Source organism: Hippoglossus stenolepis, chromosome 6, assembly GCF_022539355.2.
Source record: "Hippoglossus stenolepis isolate QCI-W04-F060 chromosome 6, HSTE1.2, whole genome shotgun sequence".
Taxonomy (NCBI): Eukaryota; Metazoa; Chordata; class Actinopteri; order Pleuronectiformes; family Pleuronectidae; genus Hippoglossus; species Hippoglossus stenolepis.
In genome coordinates this window covers 3,537,867-3,554,697 of record NC_061488.1, presented here as the reverse complement: position 1 = coordinate 3,554,697, position 16,831 = coordinate 3,537,867, and the positions used below count along the sequence as shown (strand labels likewise).

General features: G+C 45.1%; 1 protein-coding gene and 1 long non-coding RNA gene across 5 annotated transcripts in view; one reads left to right on the top strand and one right to left on the bottom strand.

Annotated features, from left to right (window-relative positions):
* acap3a (ArfGAP with coiled-coil, ankyrin repeat and PH domains 3a) overlaps window positions 1-16,831 on the top strand; it is a 59,343-nt gene that overhangs the window by 28,850 nt on the left and 13,662 nt on the right. For all 4 annotated transcript variants that reach the window (XM_035158724.2, XM_035158723.2, XM_035158722.2 and 1 more), the window contains exons 5-10: window positions 7,860-7,918; window positions 8,270-8,453; window positions 10,023-10,067; window positions 10,185-10,280; window positions 10,606-10,680; window positions 12,770-12,781. In XM_035158724.2, the coding sequence (XP_035014615.1) occupies window positions 7,860-7,918; window positions 8,270-8,453; window positions 10,023-10,067; window positions 10,185-10,280; window positions 10,606-10,680; window positions 12,770-12,781 (471 nt within the window). The remainder of the gene's footprint in view (window positions 1-7,859; window positions 7,919-8,269; window positions 8,454-10,022; window positions 10,068-10,184; window positions 10,281-10,605; window positions 10,681-12,769; window positions 12,782-16,831) is intronic.
* Window positions 3,344-6,816, bottom strand: LOC118110724. The gene is made up of 2 exons (XR_004696990.2): window positions 6,671-6,816; window positions 3,344-4,311 (listed from the first exon to the last, which is right to left on the bottom strand). It is a non-coding gene; the product is annotated as an uncharacterized LOC118110724 (long non-coding RNA).

Sequence of the window (16,831 nt, the reverse complement as noted above, 5' to 3'; positions counted from 1 at the left end):
TCCCCCCAGTGTGAAGCAGAGGGTCAGGCTGAGCTGTATCACGTCCTGGACTGGACCCCAGAGAGCAAACAGGTCAAGTTTGTCTCTGTGAATGGTTTTATAAAAAAGGGATTCCCTCATAATTGCCTCACATTCATCAGTAATGAATGGTTTTAATTATCAAATAGTCAGTAGTTGGTGTTAATAAGTTGTTAATCTATAGATTTAGGCTGCAGCTCTTTTGTAGAAATACTTGAACCCCCAACTGTATTTGTACACATGATGAATGGTCCAGTCCGACAGATTCGCTGTATATAAAGATGGACGACATGACAGCTCCCAAAAAGTGAAGCCGAAGTCATAACCCCTGCCTCCACCATGTTAGCAGATGGGACATGGGCCAAACCAAAAAGTCATAAGGGGAAAATAAGGGGATAAGGAGTTATTTACAATTATAAAATTGCTGTGTTAACAACCAATTAAAAACACGCCCTCATGAATACCTTATAACAGATTATTAATAAAGCCCTATTTACATGTTTATAAATGTTGCCTTGTCCATTCCTGTGAATTATTTGTTTTTTAAAAGCAGTTATCGACAGTTTCTTCCTTGTTTCCAGCTTTGTTACTGTATTTTAAATGATCTAAATCATGATTTAAATATTTCCCCAGGCATTAAACAAAGCTCGTGCATCACATCTGTGTGATTTACCCCCGCTTTCAAGGCTTCTGACCCCCTGCCCCCATTCTGCCCCTGCAAGGCCCTTTTGAAGTCCTTTAGCTCGAACCCCTCGTGTGCTTGACAATGCCGTAAAGTGCAGTGGGTGTGTGTCTGTGGGTGTGTGTCTGTGGGTGTGTGTGTGTGTGTGGATCACATTCCTTTCTGAAGCTGCAACAAAGATGTGTCATCACAAATCAGCCTCTCCCTGCGTCCCGCTCGCTCCCAGTCCGTTGGCTCAGGGAGTTTAACATCACAAATGGAGGGTTAATGGCTCGGGTCGCTCAGGCAGGCGTGAATTAGCTTCAGCCGTTGGACATTAGTAACCCTGTGACCTCTGACATCTCACAGCGAGCTACATACGGCCAGGCATGTGTACAGTATGTACGTGCGTGACTGTCGACAGCGTGAGTGGATATGAGTAACCTGAGTGGGTCGGAAGTCCAACCAGACAGATACAGTGAGGAGATGAGCAGACAGGCAGGATTAATGAGGAGTTGAGCAACAGTTAACCGTCGGCCTTGTTCAGACCTGGTAGGAAACAGGAATCTGTCCGTTAAGGTTGGTTTTAATTAGTTGTTTCAAGCTATAAAACCAGTGTGAAGTATCCTGATTGACAGCTGAGACTGACTCAGGATTACTACAGCGCCGTCCCCTGATCGCTGCTGCGCCGACTCTAGGGGGCAGCGTTCGCGTCTGGGATATTTTGGCTTCATTTATAAATAGTTGGAGGAAGTGGAGACGCGTCGTCCATCTTTACCGATGGTGAAGACGCATTCTTAAGCCAGATGTGAACTGACGAAGCCGTTGACTTGTGATCGGACCTCTCAGGATGCTCGAAATGACAGAAAACAACTTTGTAAAAAAGGGTATTTAAAGTTTAGTTTAACTTTTTAGTTCGGTCCATGTCCCATCCACTAATACAGTGGAGGAGGGGTTTATGACCGATGCTGCAGCCAGCCACCTGGGGTAAATAATCAACATGTGGCAGCCCATATTAATATTGTTTGAGTGGCCACAAATGAATAAATAAATAGGTAAAACCTGAGAAGTGTAAAAGAACTTGTGATTCATTAGAAGACTGCAGCAGGTGGTTGAAACTTAGACGAGCAGATTGATGCCACTTTCATTTCCCTCTTGTCTCCGTGAGCTCCAGTCAAACGCAGACTCCATCAGAGCTCCTTCTGTCTATCAGCGGCGAAGGGTTCCCCTTGTGTTTGGCGTGTCACACGTTAGAGACCACAACACAGCGTGGTTGGCCGGGGTCCAGCTGGCCCCGTCCACTGTGAGCGCAGCTGGGGTTTCGCCCTCTAGTCCGTCCCCCCCCCTCCAGTCCATTAGGAGTCCCGAGTCGGACTGGACAGTAACATGATTGGCTCTCTTTTGTTGCTTTGATGTAAACAAAGAACAGAAGAAGAAGAGGAGGAAGAGGAGGAAGAGGAGGAGGGAGGGTAGTGCGAGACTGAGGCGATGAGACGGATTCCCCTAAGATGAAATGATAATATTTTGCAACGATGTGACCAGAACGCGTTGAGGAACCTAGTGATCCACAGGATTTTGTTTGCTGAAGCTGTACAATCTTCCTATGCATGTTCATCTTTTAATGAGGAGAGACATCATGTGCATTTAGGCGTGTTGCTCCAGCTGAGGGACTCGAGCAGCGCTCCGCTGAATAAGAAATGACGTTGGTTATATCTGCTGCTACTGACGGATGTCCCTCCGCGGGCCTGCGGTGCCATGCAGCTGCCACATGTGCTCACATATGCAGCAGACACTCAAGAATATTAAATAGCGCTGTGCGATATGGGACCTCTGAGCGCCAGCTGACCTTGTCGAAATTCAGGTGCATTTAAAACCCGTGAAAAAAAACACAAATGTGTGTATTGTCAAGACGATTATGGAGTCTGGGCCCTTCCCTCCCCCGGCTTCCTGATAGCTCCCCTGCCAGGCTGTTACCACACAACAGAACAAACAGGGTCTGTTTGCATGAACATCAAACTCAAGCCAAGTGCAGCCCCCCCCCCTCTCTCTTCAGGTCAGAGACCCGAGCGTCTTTTACTTTTCAATCTGCGTTTCAGTTTTTTTTTTTCCAGCATCAGCAGAATCAGGCCAACATTTTTGAACAGTCTCTCTGTTTAATTCAAGCATGAAACTCCATATGAACACTCGATAAATAATTGACTTATGTTTGACTCTCGGAACATCCATTAGAAATGAGTGGAGACTGACACACAGATGCAGAGAGAGAGAGAGACTCGCATGTGAGCTGCATGGTCTTAATGCACCAACACACATTATATAGGGGCCGGGGGGGATTTACAGCAGGTAGATGCGGAGAAAACATGATACGAGTGGAGGAATTTAGGTTGTGATCGCATGAATTTTAAATAGAATTGGTGTCCTCGTGCACTATGGGCTGTACATACTGAATGAGTGAGTGAATTCCTACGGGAGATGCCAGTGTCTCCGAGTTATATCTGGAAACCAAACTGGAAAAACAAAGAAAGACACGAGAGGAGGGCTTTTCTTTTTTTTTTGTCTGCAACTGCATTCTTTGTTTAGAATGGAAAATGAATATGAAAATGTGTCTTTAAATGGGGCACAAGTGGCCAGACAGAGAAACTGGTCCTTGACTAAACGCTCATATATGTAAAAGAACACTTTATTGTTATTAAGCACGCATTGAATTCTGGATAATCTCCTGAAAGTCCAGCTGTTTTCAGACATGAACCCCAGAGAATGTCCGCACAATGGGGACTTTCTCCGGTTTGCCTTTCACATGCGACAAACGCAGCAGGAGATTCTCAGCTGCGGAGATGAGCTCCTCGAATCTCTGTCCAGCGTCTTTACATGTTTGGCTCATGTTTTCCATCCGGAGATATTTGATGATCTTTGATAATCTTCTGCTTTATTCTCACATGGGCTCATCCGGACACTCTCTGGAGTTTTAGCTTGGGGGAAACTCCGGAGAATGTCCGACAGCAGCTGACTCGGACGTTTGCCGAGAGCCCTGATGTGGATAGTCAACGTAAACCAAGTTTTGTCTAGTAAACAAGTGCACCTCTGTGATGTTTTATGAGCGAGCGGCGGCAGGAGAGCTGCTGGGAGACTCCCTCACATGGGGTGAAGTGCAGCCTGCAGCATTCCTGAGCTGATCTGTGGCAGGATTTTGTCGGATTAGGCCACGATACCGGACGATGACAAATAGACATATTTGATGCAACAGTGAATCAGACTCTATAAACAAAGCTCCTGCAGGAGACGGGCTAAACAAACCACCTGTGATGTTTGTAGTAACTTTAACACACGAAGGATTAAACTCGTCTTCCTCTGTGACAGTGTCTCTGGGATTGCACCCACTGGGCTGAAGATAATTGCTTGATTGATGTCATTAAATCCGTCCGTGTCCCAACATGCCGGTGCACTGAGAGGGGGAATTAGCGAGGCGGTAGCCGGGGCGGTAGTCGGGACAGTAGTCCATTGTGATGGTTGTTGTAGCCGTCTCATTCTTCAGCTGTGACGTCAGCCTCGGTGAAGATGTGCCAGGTTTTGCCTTTCTCTCTTACAACATAGTGTTTTCTTTGTTTTATCGCCGCCCCGCTCCGTTGACCCGTCTGTCAAAAAAGAGAGTAAATGTTATGATTACGTTCGTAATGAAATGAATGTCTGGAGCCACATTAAGGCTTTGAGCAAACCGATGACATGAGCACGACAACGCGTTTATTTACTCCGGCTCTAACTTTCCAACATTCATGTAGTAATTTGTGAATCAGAGCCTGTACGTATCTTTTCCTCTCTTTCTGCAGATCTTTAAGTTTGAGAGCAGATTTTCTCAAGCTTTTGATCAAACCCCTGCACTTGCACTCAAATAGCTCCTGCTTGTGCTCAAACCCGATCAGATGTTTTCTTACTTGCACAGATTTGCACTCCAGCTTCAGCTCTTGTCTTTTTCTTCTCCTCCGCTGGTCGAGGTCGATCTAAACAGGTTTATCCTGGTTTTTCCAGCAGGGAGCATCAACGTGTGCCAACTTTAAATCCTCTTCCTTGTTCGTGTTCTTCCAGTCAGTGGCTCGTCGCCTTCAGTCAGAGAAGCAGGACGACTGTGTTCAGATTCCATTTGGCTAAACCTCTTTTTACGTTTCCAGAAGAGAATGCCTGAGGTCCCACTTCCATCGGACTGGTTTTCATGTGTTCGTGTCGATCTGTGTTGCATTAAAGACACTTTTCCTGTGAACATTACGTTTCCTACCAAGAAACCTGTGTCACTGAGGCCCAGTAAAATCCGCTGAATGCTTCGACTTTCCCATGAAATGCTGGGAAGGGTTTTCAAACATTTAGAGAAATGCATGATTTACATCAGTTCCTGTGCACTGCTACGTTAAGTACATGACCCCTGTGTGTAGTCTGTGTGCTGCTGTTAGGGATTGTTGTGCAACTCTGACTTATACTGTGTGGCTCCAGTTTCATGCTGGTTGAGGTTTATCCTCGCACATTTTTCTTTCTATCTCATCAGCAGTGGCTTTATTTACAAACTCCTGGTGACTGTGGCAGAGTCGGGGGGGAGGGGGGGGGGGGTTAATTGCTGGTGCCTCTGCTGCCATTTGGGTTCAGAGCATCAGCAGCAGCAGGGGAGCTCTCAGATGTGTTGTCATTGCAGAGTGTAGACAGCTTCTCTTACAATGTCAGCAAACAGCCGTATCCTTGTTCTCAGATCTTTCAATTCCGTTGCTAAAGCACATTTTGATATAAGCTTTATGTTATATTGTCGGTGGTGGTAAATTACGTTAATGCTGCTGCTGCTACGTGCTTCTACCCTGTGTAACTAACGTTCACAAGCTCCAGGCCTTTTCTGTAGGTGTTTATAAAGTATTGAAACGCAGGCCGAAGATCTCGTCTCTCTTTGCACCACCGCTCGTTGGAAACGACTTCAAATTCCCTCAAGTGACTTTTGCTGTCTGGCTGCCACTTTAGTCGCGATCATCCACCGATGAACCCACGTCCCCGGAGCGATGCGCTGGAGTCGCTAATTAAAACACAATAACCCCTCAGGCGTAGTGTATATCTTTAGGCAGTGCATTGTTCACCCTGCCTTCCACTCTTGGAGTTCACATCACGCAGGGACGACTCGTGAAACCTCGACCCGATGAAAGTAGGGTGTCAGCTTGCCACAAAGCAGCTCAGGAATGCTGCAGGCTGCACTTCACCCCACAGTCAGGAAGTCTCCCTGCAGCTCTCCTGCCGCCACTCGCTCACAAACAATCACGGAGGTGCACTTGTTTACTTGACAACATTTGGTGGCCGTCCACCTCCGCGCCTTCTGCACGACACCCGACCTAATCTCACACCCGGGTGTTTACGGCCCCTGCACACCGCCCGGCCTGCTGATCCTGATCCACTTCTCACTTGCACTTCCCTGAGAGCTTGTTAAACTCTGTCCCGGGGAAACAGGTTGACCACACATGCACGATTAGTCACTGGTGATTCAGTCAAACGAGGGCGCTGAACACGACACTTTGCATGAAGCCATTAAAGGCAGCTTCTGGTTTTTTCGGCCTGCCATCGGTATCGGAGGAATTCCTTTGTTCGTTAATTACAAACAGTGAAGTGGATGCTTTCCAATGAGCGTCTTTGTTCTTCCACTTTCACACATATTTAGACCCAGTGGGTTTATAGAGCAGTAAAGACGAGGCCTTAACTCACGATCAAAACAAACACTTCTCTGGCAGGAATGCATTAAAACTGACCGCTTCCCTGTGAGTCACATTTTTATCCTCAAGTCAAATTAGAGTCGTCTATATTTATTTCTTCTGCTGCCTCTGTGCACCGGCTGCGCAGCAACAATGGAGAAGTGGCTCACTCATCATCAGCGCCTGTTATGAGTTAAAACCCCCATAAGCCCATTTATAGAGCCCTGAAATCTTCTCATCCACACACACACAGTTGTAGATCCAATTATTCAGGCGGGACACAAACCTTTTCGACCTGTCTAACTGCTGCTCAGCTGCGGTGACAGGACACAGGCCACTGCACGACAATATGTCAGAGAGGGTTTGCAGCCGCTGCACTGGATGCAGACTCTGCAGTGTCACATCGACGCAAAATCCCTCCCTCTCACTCACGTCCTCTCTGCCTGAGTGACCTATTTAGCAGCAGCAGCAGCGGCAGCGGCAGCAATCAGACGATGTGCATGGTGTGAAAGGAGAGGAGGAGGGATCTTTGGATGTGAAACTCTGTAACTGAAGGCAGCGTGTTGGTGCGTTAGAGCGCGTGTGTTCCAATCTGAGAGACATTCCTCCCTCCATTCATTCCAACAGGCGTCGAGGGAGGATTTTTGCATCATTTGAATGCAGCAAAAAGTTGTGTTGTGTTGCGTCGCCCCCTGTTGGTCATAAATACATGTAGGTGGTTTAAATACCATACAAACTGTTGTCTCTCACACAATATTACATTGGTCATATTAAAATTGACCTAATTTGGGTCATTATAGATCCATGTGCTACTGGGTTGATTTAGCTCTTTACTAGTGGGTTGTAATTTTAGTGTTAAAACTCTATATTGGATATATTGGATATGTTTTTGTATATGATTCAATTCTTATATTATACATATAGAGAGAGAAATATGTTTTTAACAGAAAGTTTTCATATTAAAAGGATTTTAACAGAATGCAACTTTACCATTCTTGCCTTTTGTGTAAATAATCCAACCATAATATGAAAATAGTGTTTTTTCACTCTTGGGAACTTGGTGAAGTTTCCCCCAGTTTGGAATTGATGCTACTTTGACACAAGTTGGTTTATGAATGGTGATTATTACAATCAGATCCTTTGTGAAGATGGGAATCATCTCTCGTTGTGTTTGTTTGTCTGTTAGAGTCTGGATTTTATTTTCACTTTCTTCAACATTGTGAGAGGAATTCATGGATCTTGATGAAATCAGGCAAATTTAAGGGACTGGTATTTATGAGTGTGTGTGTAGTTTGTTGCAGATCCAGATAAAAATTGTGAAATATTTGCTTAATAACCAATTAATTATGAATTATTTAACTATCTGATACATTCATATATACCCTTAAGTCACTAGTATAGCAATACTGACCTGGTTTCAAACTCCTGCTGCACAAAGTCTCGTTGTGTTTTAACAGTCATTCCTTGTGTTTCAGATTCTGTTCGATCAAGCTCAGAGGTCCGTGAAGCAGCAGCTGCACAACTTTGTGAAAGAGTGAGTGAACCTACGACGCTTCAGTTTTGTATCCGTGCAGAAATTCACTTGTATGAAAAATTCAACACAGGTAGAAAAAAAAAAGTCCACGACCTTTTAAAGAGCAGACGCACCCCCGTTGCCCCTGAAAACCTTTTTGGGTTTTTTAAATATTAAACAAGGTGCAGCCTGGATATTTTGTCAGAGTCATATCATGAATGATCCAGAAGTAGGTTACAGCACGTCTAACCTCACACTGACCTTGTGGTGACCCCCTGGAAATATCCAAACTCAGTTATTCCCCTGTAATCTCCTGAATTCAGCTTTTCATCCGTTGGCTGCGCTCACTCGTTTCCTCTCTGTGTCTGTCAGGGACGTCCGGAAGTTCAAGGACACCAAGAAGCACTTTGACCGGGTGCGCGAGGACATGGAAATAGCGCAGGTGAAGAGCGCTCAGGCGCCGAGGAACAAGCCTCACGAGGTGGAAGAAGCCACGAGCACGCTCAGCATCACCCGCAGGTGCTTCCGACATCTGGCTCTGGACTACGTGCTACAGGTCAGAGAAGGGACTCAAACACATTTGATGATTTCCTTGTCTGTGTTAACCGCCCCACTCTTCATACATACAGTACAGGTACAGGGTTTCCCACATGTTTTATTCATGGACCCCAAATTAACTTGAGTCTGTAGTGACTAGAGTCTCTAGAGGCCACAAGTTTTTGTCTGAACTCGAATAAGCCCCGAGAGAAAATTGTCTGAGCCCAAATATAATTTCAAAATTAAGTCCCTTGACAGGCTTGGGCCTCCAAAAATTTAAATAATCGTCCTCAAAAGTCCAAAATGAATGGACTATATATATATATTTATGATCATTTTGGCATCTGTCCTGGTTCTTTATGCCTTGATCAACAGTTGATGGTTCAAATCTTAAACACTGATTGTTAATAGGATCTTATACCACTTTATTTATCCCAAAGGCAAATTGTTTCAGGGAAATTACAAGATCACCAACAAACAAAAAAGATCCAGACATTCATCCACTAAAACGATAACACCATGAAAAAGTTTTAAATTCTTTTAAGATACTAAAAGTGTTGGGAAATAAATGAATGAATAAATTAAATAGTTCACTCGTCATATCGGCATTTAAGAGAGAGTAAGAAAAAAGAGGACGTTTACTCTACAAAGAAGTGGTGTGAATATATTTCCGGTTTAGTGAGAGGGAAGTGTATAATGCACCTGTGTGACAGACTCATATCACCTGTACAGCTGAGAAGTGACGTTTCCCCTCAGATCTGCAGCGACGTCTGTGTCCGACCTCTTGTCCGTGCGACACATTCTCCGTTCAACTGCTCCGTGGGTTTATTTTGCCCATGAGTTGTAACCTCCCACCCGTCTCTTTGTCCCCACGAGTGCCCGCGGGGGACAAAGAGACGGATTCTGTGCGATCGCTGCGACGGCCGGGGCCCTGTTTCCATCCTGGACTCTGTCTGCTGGCAGCCGTCTCTCTCTCTCTCTCTCTCTCTCTCTCTCTCTCTCCCGCTCTCAGACATCCGACCCTTTTGAGTCTTTAATGCGTCTCAAAGCGGAAGAAAGGTCAAAGCTGCGGGGAGATGTGCTGTGTGTGCGAGTGACCTCTCAAATGTAGCACAAAAATGTCATTTAGTTTTGCATCAGTTCAGATGTACAAAGCAAATGCATTAATTCTGGAGACGCCTAAGTGGGGACCACGATGTGAAGTATAAAGGAAAACACAGAAAGGTCACCTGTCGGCCAGTGTGTTAACTTTGTTCAGTCAAATCAGGGTGAATGTGGCACAGATGACAAAAAACTGTCAACTACAATAACACTGAGTAGATCTCATACGTCCTAAAGCACATTTAAACTCACTAGATCCAGATTTTTATTTGGATTTGCAGCAAATTACACACACACCCATAAATATCAGAACCGGATCCACACCAACATTTAGAGGCTACTCCCCCTCACCTTAACTAAAAGCATCATTTCCATGGCGGAGGTAACTAGAGGAAGTAAAATCTGCCCTATTGTCTTGGATGTTGTCAACAAGTTAATCAGTTCTCAAATGTTCATTCAGCAACTCATGTACTTTTCTCCTCTGTAGATTAACGTCCTGCAGGCGAAGAAGAAATTTGAGATCCTCGACGCGGTGAGTCCACGGCTCCCTCCAGCGACACCTGCATCTTTTACACCAAATTCTAAAACACACATAGAAAGTCGTCAGTGTGTTTTATAACGATGATTTAAAAACCTCTGTCCCACACAGATGCTGTCGTTCATGCACGCCCAGTACTCGCTGTTCCACCAGGGCTACAACCTGCTGGACGAGATCGACCCCTACATGAAGAAACTGGCGGCTGAGGTGAGGCAACTTCATCTCCCCCCGGCTCATTGTCTCAACTGGAATTAGTTTCATCGAACTACGGACGAGGGACAGTTGCATAACTTGTCCGTTAGATTTCCGCCGTTGATTGAAACATTGCGATGGATTGAATTTCGGATCTATTTTATTTATATATATATATACTATTCCTCTCTGCGTGCTTCATCCAGCCACTGGCCCGTCGAGGCTCAGTCTGTGTTTGAAACCGTCCTGCTGAGTGTTTTATGACGACTCCACTGCAGAATGAAGAAGTTTCACATCAACCGTTCCTGTTTTTGTTTTCTCTGTGTGAACGGCCTTTCAGTTGGATCAGCTGGTGATTGACTCAGCCATGGAGAAGAGGGAAATGGAGCATAAACACGCCACCATTCAGCAGAGGGTGAGTTCCTTTTTCTTATCAAATCGACCAAATGGAAATTGTAAACGATGCACATGCAGGGTATCTGCAGGTCACGGAAAGAACCTTTGATTTAGGACAGTAGGGGTTTTCACACCTCAAAGGCGAAATGTCTTTGTTCCGTCGTTTCCATTTGAAACTACGGGTCAGTTCGATCCAGACCACCTCTTTGTCTCTGGGTCTGGACTCTGGCACGATGCACCTTTCACACCTGTTACTTTAGTCAAGGTTTGTCTGTCAATAAAACCCTTAGAAGAAGTCTGAGAAACTTCTTGAATCAATAATTTGTAATTTATGAACCAATCCGTCCACTTTCTGCTGCTCATCCGGGTTCAGGTCACGTTCATTGATTCAGTTTTTAGGTATCATTGTTATTGACAGCTGGAAATGTGATATAATTATAATGATAATTGATTCTACTGGTTTTCCATTGCACCATTAATACTTTGGCTGAAAAAGTTTTAAATTTCAACCCTGCAGTCATGGCACTAAATTAGGAAAGTACACGAGGCTCCTGAGATGCAAAAAGGATCTGATTCATTGGATCATCTATTTTTGAATCCGTGTTTGGTTTCCTAAGAGACAGAGTTTATCTTGTCAACACTTACTTGACACAAATTACAAATCCTGGATTCAACAGTTAAAACACTGTCGGGTCTGTTCGTCTCCGTTTGTTCTTAGTAAGAATTCAGGTATTTCGGGATGGGCTGAAACGATAATACACCCTGAAGGAATCCTCCTTTTGTCTGTGGGGCTGGCAGGTTGACAGTGAGCCGCACTGTGAAGCTACCAGGGTGTGAACGTGCTCATCACACCTCCGAGATCCAGTCTGCCACTTGGCCCAGTGCGTCTGTTGTGACTGGTGAGGGGGATTAGACCTGGGCAGCTGGGAAGTGTTTGATTAATCTCCCCTAACAAAGTCCGGGCATCGATTTAAGCACTAAATCAGGTTGAATTAAGTGATTTAATCCCACTGTTGTCTGCGGTGCGTGTGCATTTTCTGGTGTATAAGCAACATCTCACTGGGCGGTTGGTCCATTAAAGTGCTGATCTCACGTTTTGTTGAGGATCTGAAATCGCGTCCGCACCACGTTGGTCCGATCGCATGGATTGAAGAGATATTTGAATCACACTGACTCTGATGATTCCCCGGTTACTCGTCCGGCGCCACCATGAGGTTCACAGTGGTGGTTCTTAGAGATATGCCTTGAGATTTGGTCCGTATGATATCGATTATCAGAAAAATGTGTCTTATTCGCAATGTCAAGGAGAAGAACTACACTACCCACAATCCTCAGGTGTAATAGCGTCGTCTCTGATTGGTGACGCTTTCCGTAACCATGGAAATGTTTACTACAGCCAAATGGTGTCAGCTTCAACGTTAAGAGCAACTTTCTCTCTATCGTGCTGCTGTGTTTATAAGAGGAGAAGAAAGTGGCTGAGAAGGGATCATTCTCAATGGTTTATGGGATGTGTAGTTTCCATCACCAATATGTAATCCATAAATGTAGGGTGCTCCCTCTATCTGGCATCGCCTTCTTTAATAATTCACAACCAAACCTTTATGTCCAGTGGGCTGGCGTCTGGCTCCTCCGTGCCCCAGGATCAGTGGCCATCTGTCAGGCGGTCAGCGCTCTGCCTGCAGGCGGTCAGCGCTCTGCCTGCAGGCGCTGAGGTCTGTGCTGCGGCCTGAGCCCCGGGGCAGGGCCGGGTCGCACGTGGGGCCGGTTATTGATCCGTTTCCTCCCCGAGCTGTCGGAGGCTGAGCTGCGTGCGCCGTCCATCACAGAGGGAGAGAGAAGGAGTAGATGAACGAGGTCACAGGTTGAAGATGCCTCCTTGAAATGTGCATGAAACTTGAGGTGTGAGAGAACGTGGGTGATGTTTTTCTGTCGCCGAGTTGTGATGAGCAGCCTCATCACTGGAGGACCTGTAAAGAGGATCATCAGAGGTGCATTCAACCTGAAAGATTATTGTATTATCCTCATTTAACCCAGTCTGCTTCTGGAGATTCTAACGCCGTGTTCTCTCCTCTTCTCTCTCCATGTTGCCGCCGCCTCCCTCTCCTCAGACCCTCATGCAGGTGAGTTCTCCTCCATTTGTTTTCCCGTGTGAATTTCCATGTTGCACTTGAAGCAGCTCTGGTGTTGTGCAGTGGGGGGGGGGGGAAGCGGCGGCAGTGCGGAACATTAGCAAAGCCCTTTGAAGTTTCCCTCAGCTGTCGCCCGACTCCGCCAAGCTGAAGTGCATCGTGAATCATTTATGCGGAACAATTAGAAACACTGAGCGTAGTTAGAATGACCCGTATAGAAACCGTCTGTTACATCAGCCGCTGCAGAGACAGAACTGAAGGGTCCTGAAATAGAAAAGGTTGTAGACGCGGCTCCTGAGTAAAAATAGGTCAGTTGACTGTTTCCTGTTGTTTTACTCTGAAAATCCGAAAAGATTAAATCAGATATTAGATGTGTTTATACCAGAAACTGTCAAATCTGTAAATTTTATTTACAGATTTGGACATTATGGAGTAAACAATTTCCAATACTGATATAGAAAAAATTGGCACAGTTTCCCAAGATGCTGTTTTCAAACCCTTATAACAAAGAAATGTAACTGAGGCTGGATATTTTACAGTTTAACTAAAAAACACAAATGCAACCAAATAAATAGAACTTGAATAAAGAAAATAAACATAGATCCACATCTTTTCTGCTTTGTAAACATCTAGAAAATAAATAATAAGATGCGAAAAGAAAAGATAAGATTTAATGTGTAACCACTTTTAAATAAAATGTCTACATTATCCAAAATGTTTCCGACAAACCCGGAGAAATCCCTCATTTCATTCACGGTAACGTGACTTTCTGGTCGCTAGTGATGGATCATTTCTTTCTCGCCGTTTGCTGCGTAACACGAGTAAAACATTTCCACATGACCTCACTAGTGAACATGACTTGAGTCGTGTCACTGGTGGTGAAGACAACAGCTCCCATGATCCCTCGCTGCTTCACGATGTCGTCGATCTAGGTCGTTTGTTATTGTTTTGATTGAGGGACCCCTAGTGGCCCAACGTTGCATTTCGTAAACGCACTGATACTGTCTGGGAAAGACTCAAATCGGCACATTTTAAACCAGTTGAGATCCACTATGGCCCCGAACGTTACTCTCTGCTCCGTTGCTCTTTTCGTCCTCGTCCCTCGGAGCATGTGCAATAAGCCTTGTGTCAACTTACACAGGGACAAAGGAGCAGCCGCTGCTCGGTACAAGCTGGAACCAGGGGGAGCAGAGAGCGAGTTAAAGTGCTCCACCTGTGGACGCTCGCCATCGCTGGCGGGCGGCGCGGAGCAGCGAGCGCATCTAAATGCCAGAGCCATTCATTTTTAACCACAGATTTAATGGAGAAGTCCTGTCGAAGGCAGTCAGCTCTGCCTGCTGCTCTATATTTCTGCGTTTGTATCAGCGGTGCAGTGCTGCATGCTGCCCCCGTGTGTGACTGCATCTATTTTTACAGCCTAATACTGCAGATACGTGTCGTAGTGAAATAAGGATACTTAGTTTGACTGGTTTGAACTTTTTTATGTACGTCAACAACGCTCTACGTCACAAATCAAAACAACATACATGTAGATATCCAGGAGACATAGAGGCAACATGCATAACGTAACGTATCATGTAAATAAATAACGTAAAGCGCAGGTTTGTCCTCTCTGTTCAAATATTCTCATTCTTCAGGGTACGACACTTCCTCTATACAGCTCTGTTTATTCTTTAACGTGTGACATATCTGCCCAGGGCCTTCATTAGACGAATTCATCAGACGAAGGCCAGAGACTGAGACATCAAGTCACTCGTAATTATCGTGTCTGCAGCGCTGGCTTCTTGAATTTTTGCATTCCTACGCTCATTAGAGGATTCAGTGAAGTTTCTAAAGATTCAGAGAAAGATCAGTTGTTTTTTTGTAGAGAGTCCAGTGGGAGGTTATCTGACACTGAAACCCTCTTAATTGCGACATCTATATTTCTTTTTAATGGAATAATGCACAGATCTGGATTTTTTAAAAACCTAGTGGACTGATATATTTGGTGCAGATGCAGATTGTTGGGCTTTTAGCGGAGGAACTTTCGCTTTAGGCTCGTGATTTCAGTTTTACTCTGGAGAAATTCACAAAATCTTGCAATGTTAAACAAAGTCCTCGATCGAATCCGCTCCAAAGGGTTAATGGATTCTTTCTTGGCACAAACTTCCCCAAACTTCCACCAAGTTTCAAGAAAGTCCGTCCATTAATTGTTGCATAAACCTGCAACAGACAATGAAAACGTAACCTTTCTTGGTGGAGATGATGAAGTAATGACAGGAGATAGTGGATTTCATGGCTGGAGATGTTTCAGCCTTCAGGTAACGTTGTGCCGAGGTCCAGCAGGTGTGTCGTGGATCAGTGAAGTAGAAGCAGAGGCTGAGCAGGTTGGATGAATTCAGTCTGTTTGTCTAATTTTCCCGCCCCGCTGCTCCGCCACAACTTCCTCGTTCGCTGGTAACATTTGGACGTCGCTGGTTCCAAAGCTCGATCAATAATTCACCCGTGTTCAGTTTCTTGTCCGTGTGACGTTGCACCATTAAAAATAGACGACCTTTGTTGTGAGCTCGAGAGATTGCAGCGCGCCGCCCATCCAGTGCTCATCTCGTCGGGCGTCTTGTCATGTGCTACACTCAGAAACCCACGGCTTCAGACAGATGAAGGTAAGATGGATTCCTGTGAGTTCTGCCTGACAGTTAGTTGCAATGCAGGGGATTTTGTGTGTGTGTGTGAGCGGAGCTGCTGTCAGCCTCAGCTCCAGAGGTCACGTATTTGTTTGGTGATGTTTGGCTGCCTCCCAGATGGAACCCCCCCCCCTGTGAGTGGACATGGGACTGAAACTCCCACTTACTCCAGAGAGGGAGGTGTGGTCAGGGATCTGCAGCCCAGGCTCTGAAGTGTCAAAGCTTTCTGTCCGTGGGTCCAGAGCAGCTACAGTACCGTGCTTTTCTTCCTGCCGTGGCTGGATTGGCAGCTGTATGGTAATTAGTGGTAATCCTGAGGCTCGCAGGGCAGCGGGCAGCAGCTGGAGTGGAGGGCACACACGTCAGTGTGGGAATTACTCGCCGTGCTGCAGCGACACAATGTGCTGTGAGAGCTGCAGAGCTCACAGAGAGAAGAGCGACATGTCTCCACTCTGAGAGATCCGGTTTTTAGGAGCCTCTTTATTCTATTTTTTTATTTTATTTGAACTTTTTTCGTGCTTTTCAATGTTGCTGGAACAAACCAAACGTCTGAGGATGAAGATTTTGTGCCGGTGGGACCGCGGCTTGGTGGGTTGATTTGCATTCATTGGCTGTTTGATGCTGTAGTTCTCGTGTCGTTGTTATTATTTTAAATCATCTCATCGGATTTTGTGCTTGTTTTTTTGGGCGTGACTTCAGATTAGCAAAGAAAGACTTTTCTTAATTCCTGGCTTTCTCTCAATCCCTCTCATTACCTTTTTGCCTGCAGAGTATTATTAAAATCTGAATTTAAAAAGAAAATGATCAGGTTTAACACTAGATGTACTTTTTTATATATAAAAAACAGTATATATATGAATATACTTCTCTTCTCTCCTTTCATTCGTATTCAGCTGTTTCTGATTTGTATTGTTTGTCTTATTCTTTAGGTGTTTGTTATGCTGGTTATTGTCAGATTTCGTATTTCAACCTGTGGCTTTTGGTATAAATATCCTAAATAAGCTCCATGACAGAAACGTGGTGTCTCATGAACTCTGTTGTTGTCTATGAGCTGGAATTCGACCTTTGTTCGATGTGCATTTAAAGTTTAAACTGTGATACACAGAGAGAAGTGAGTCGTGCTGTTATTCAGACAGTGAGAAGTTAACGGTGCTCAGCGCTGCTGCGAGTTCGATTCTCTCTCTCTCTCTTATGAAACAAGCGTCTGTGAAGTTTTATATGGGTCGCTCCAGCAGACACTTTCATATATTCTGCAGCACAGTGTTTTTTCTATGACTGACACATCTCTGCAGTTAAAGCGTCTGAAAGCACCTGAAGTGATTTTGCTTCGGAGACTGAGTCTCTTCTCAGGACCCACATGCATGAGAAGTTGAAATTA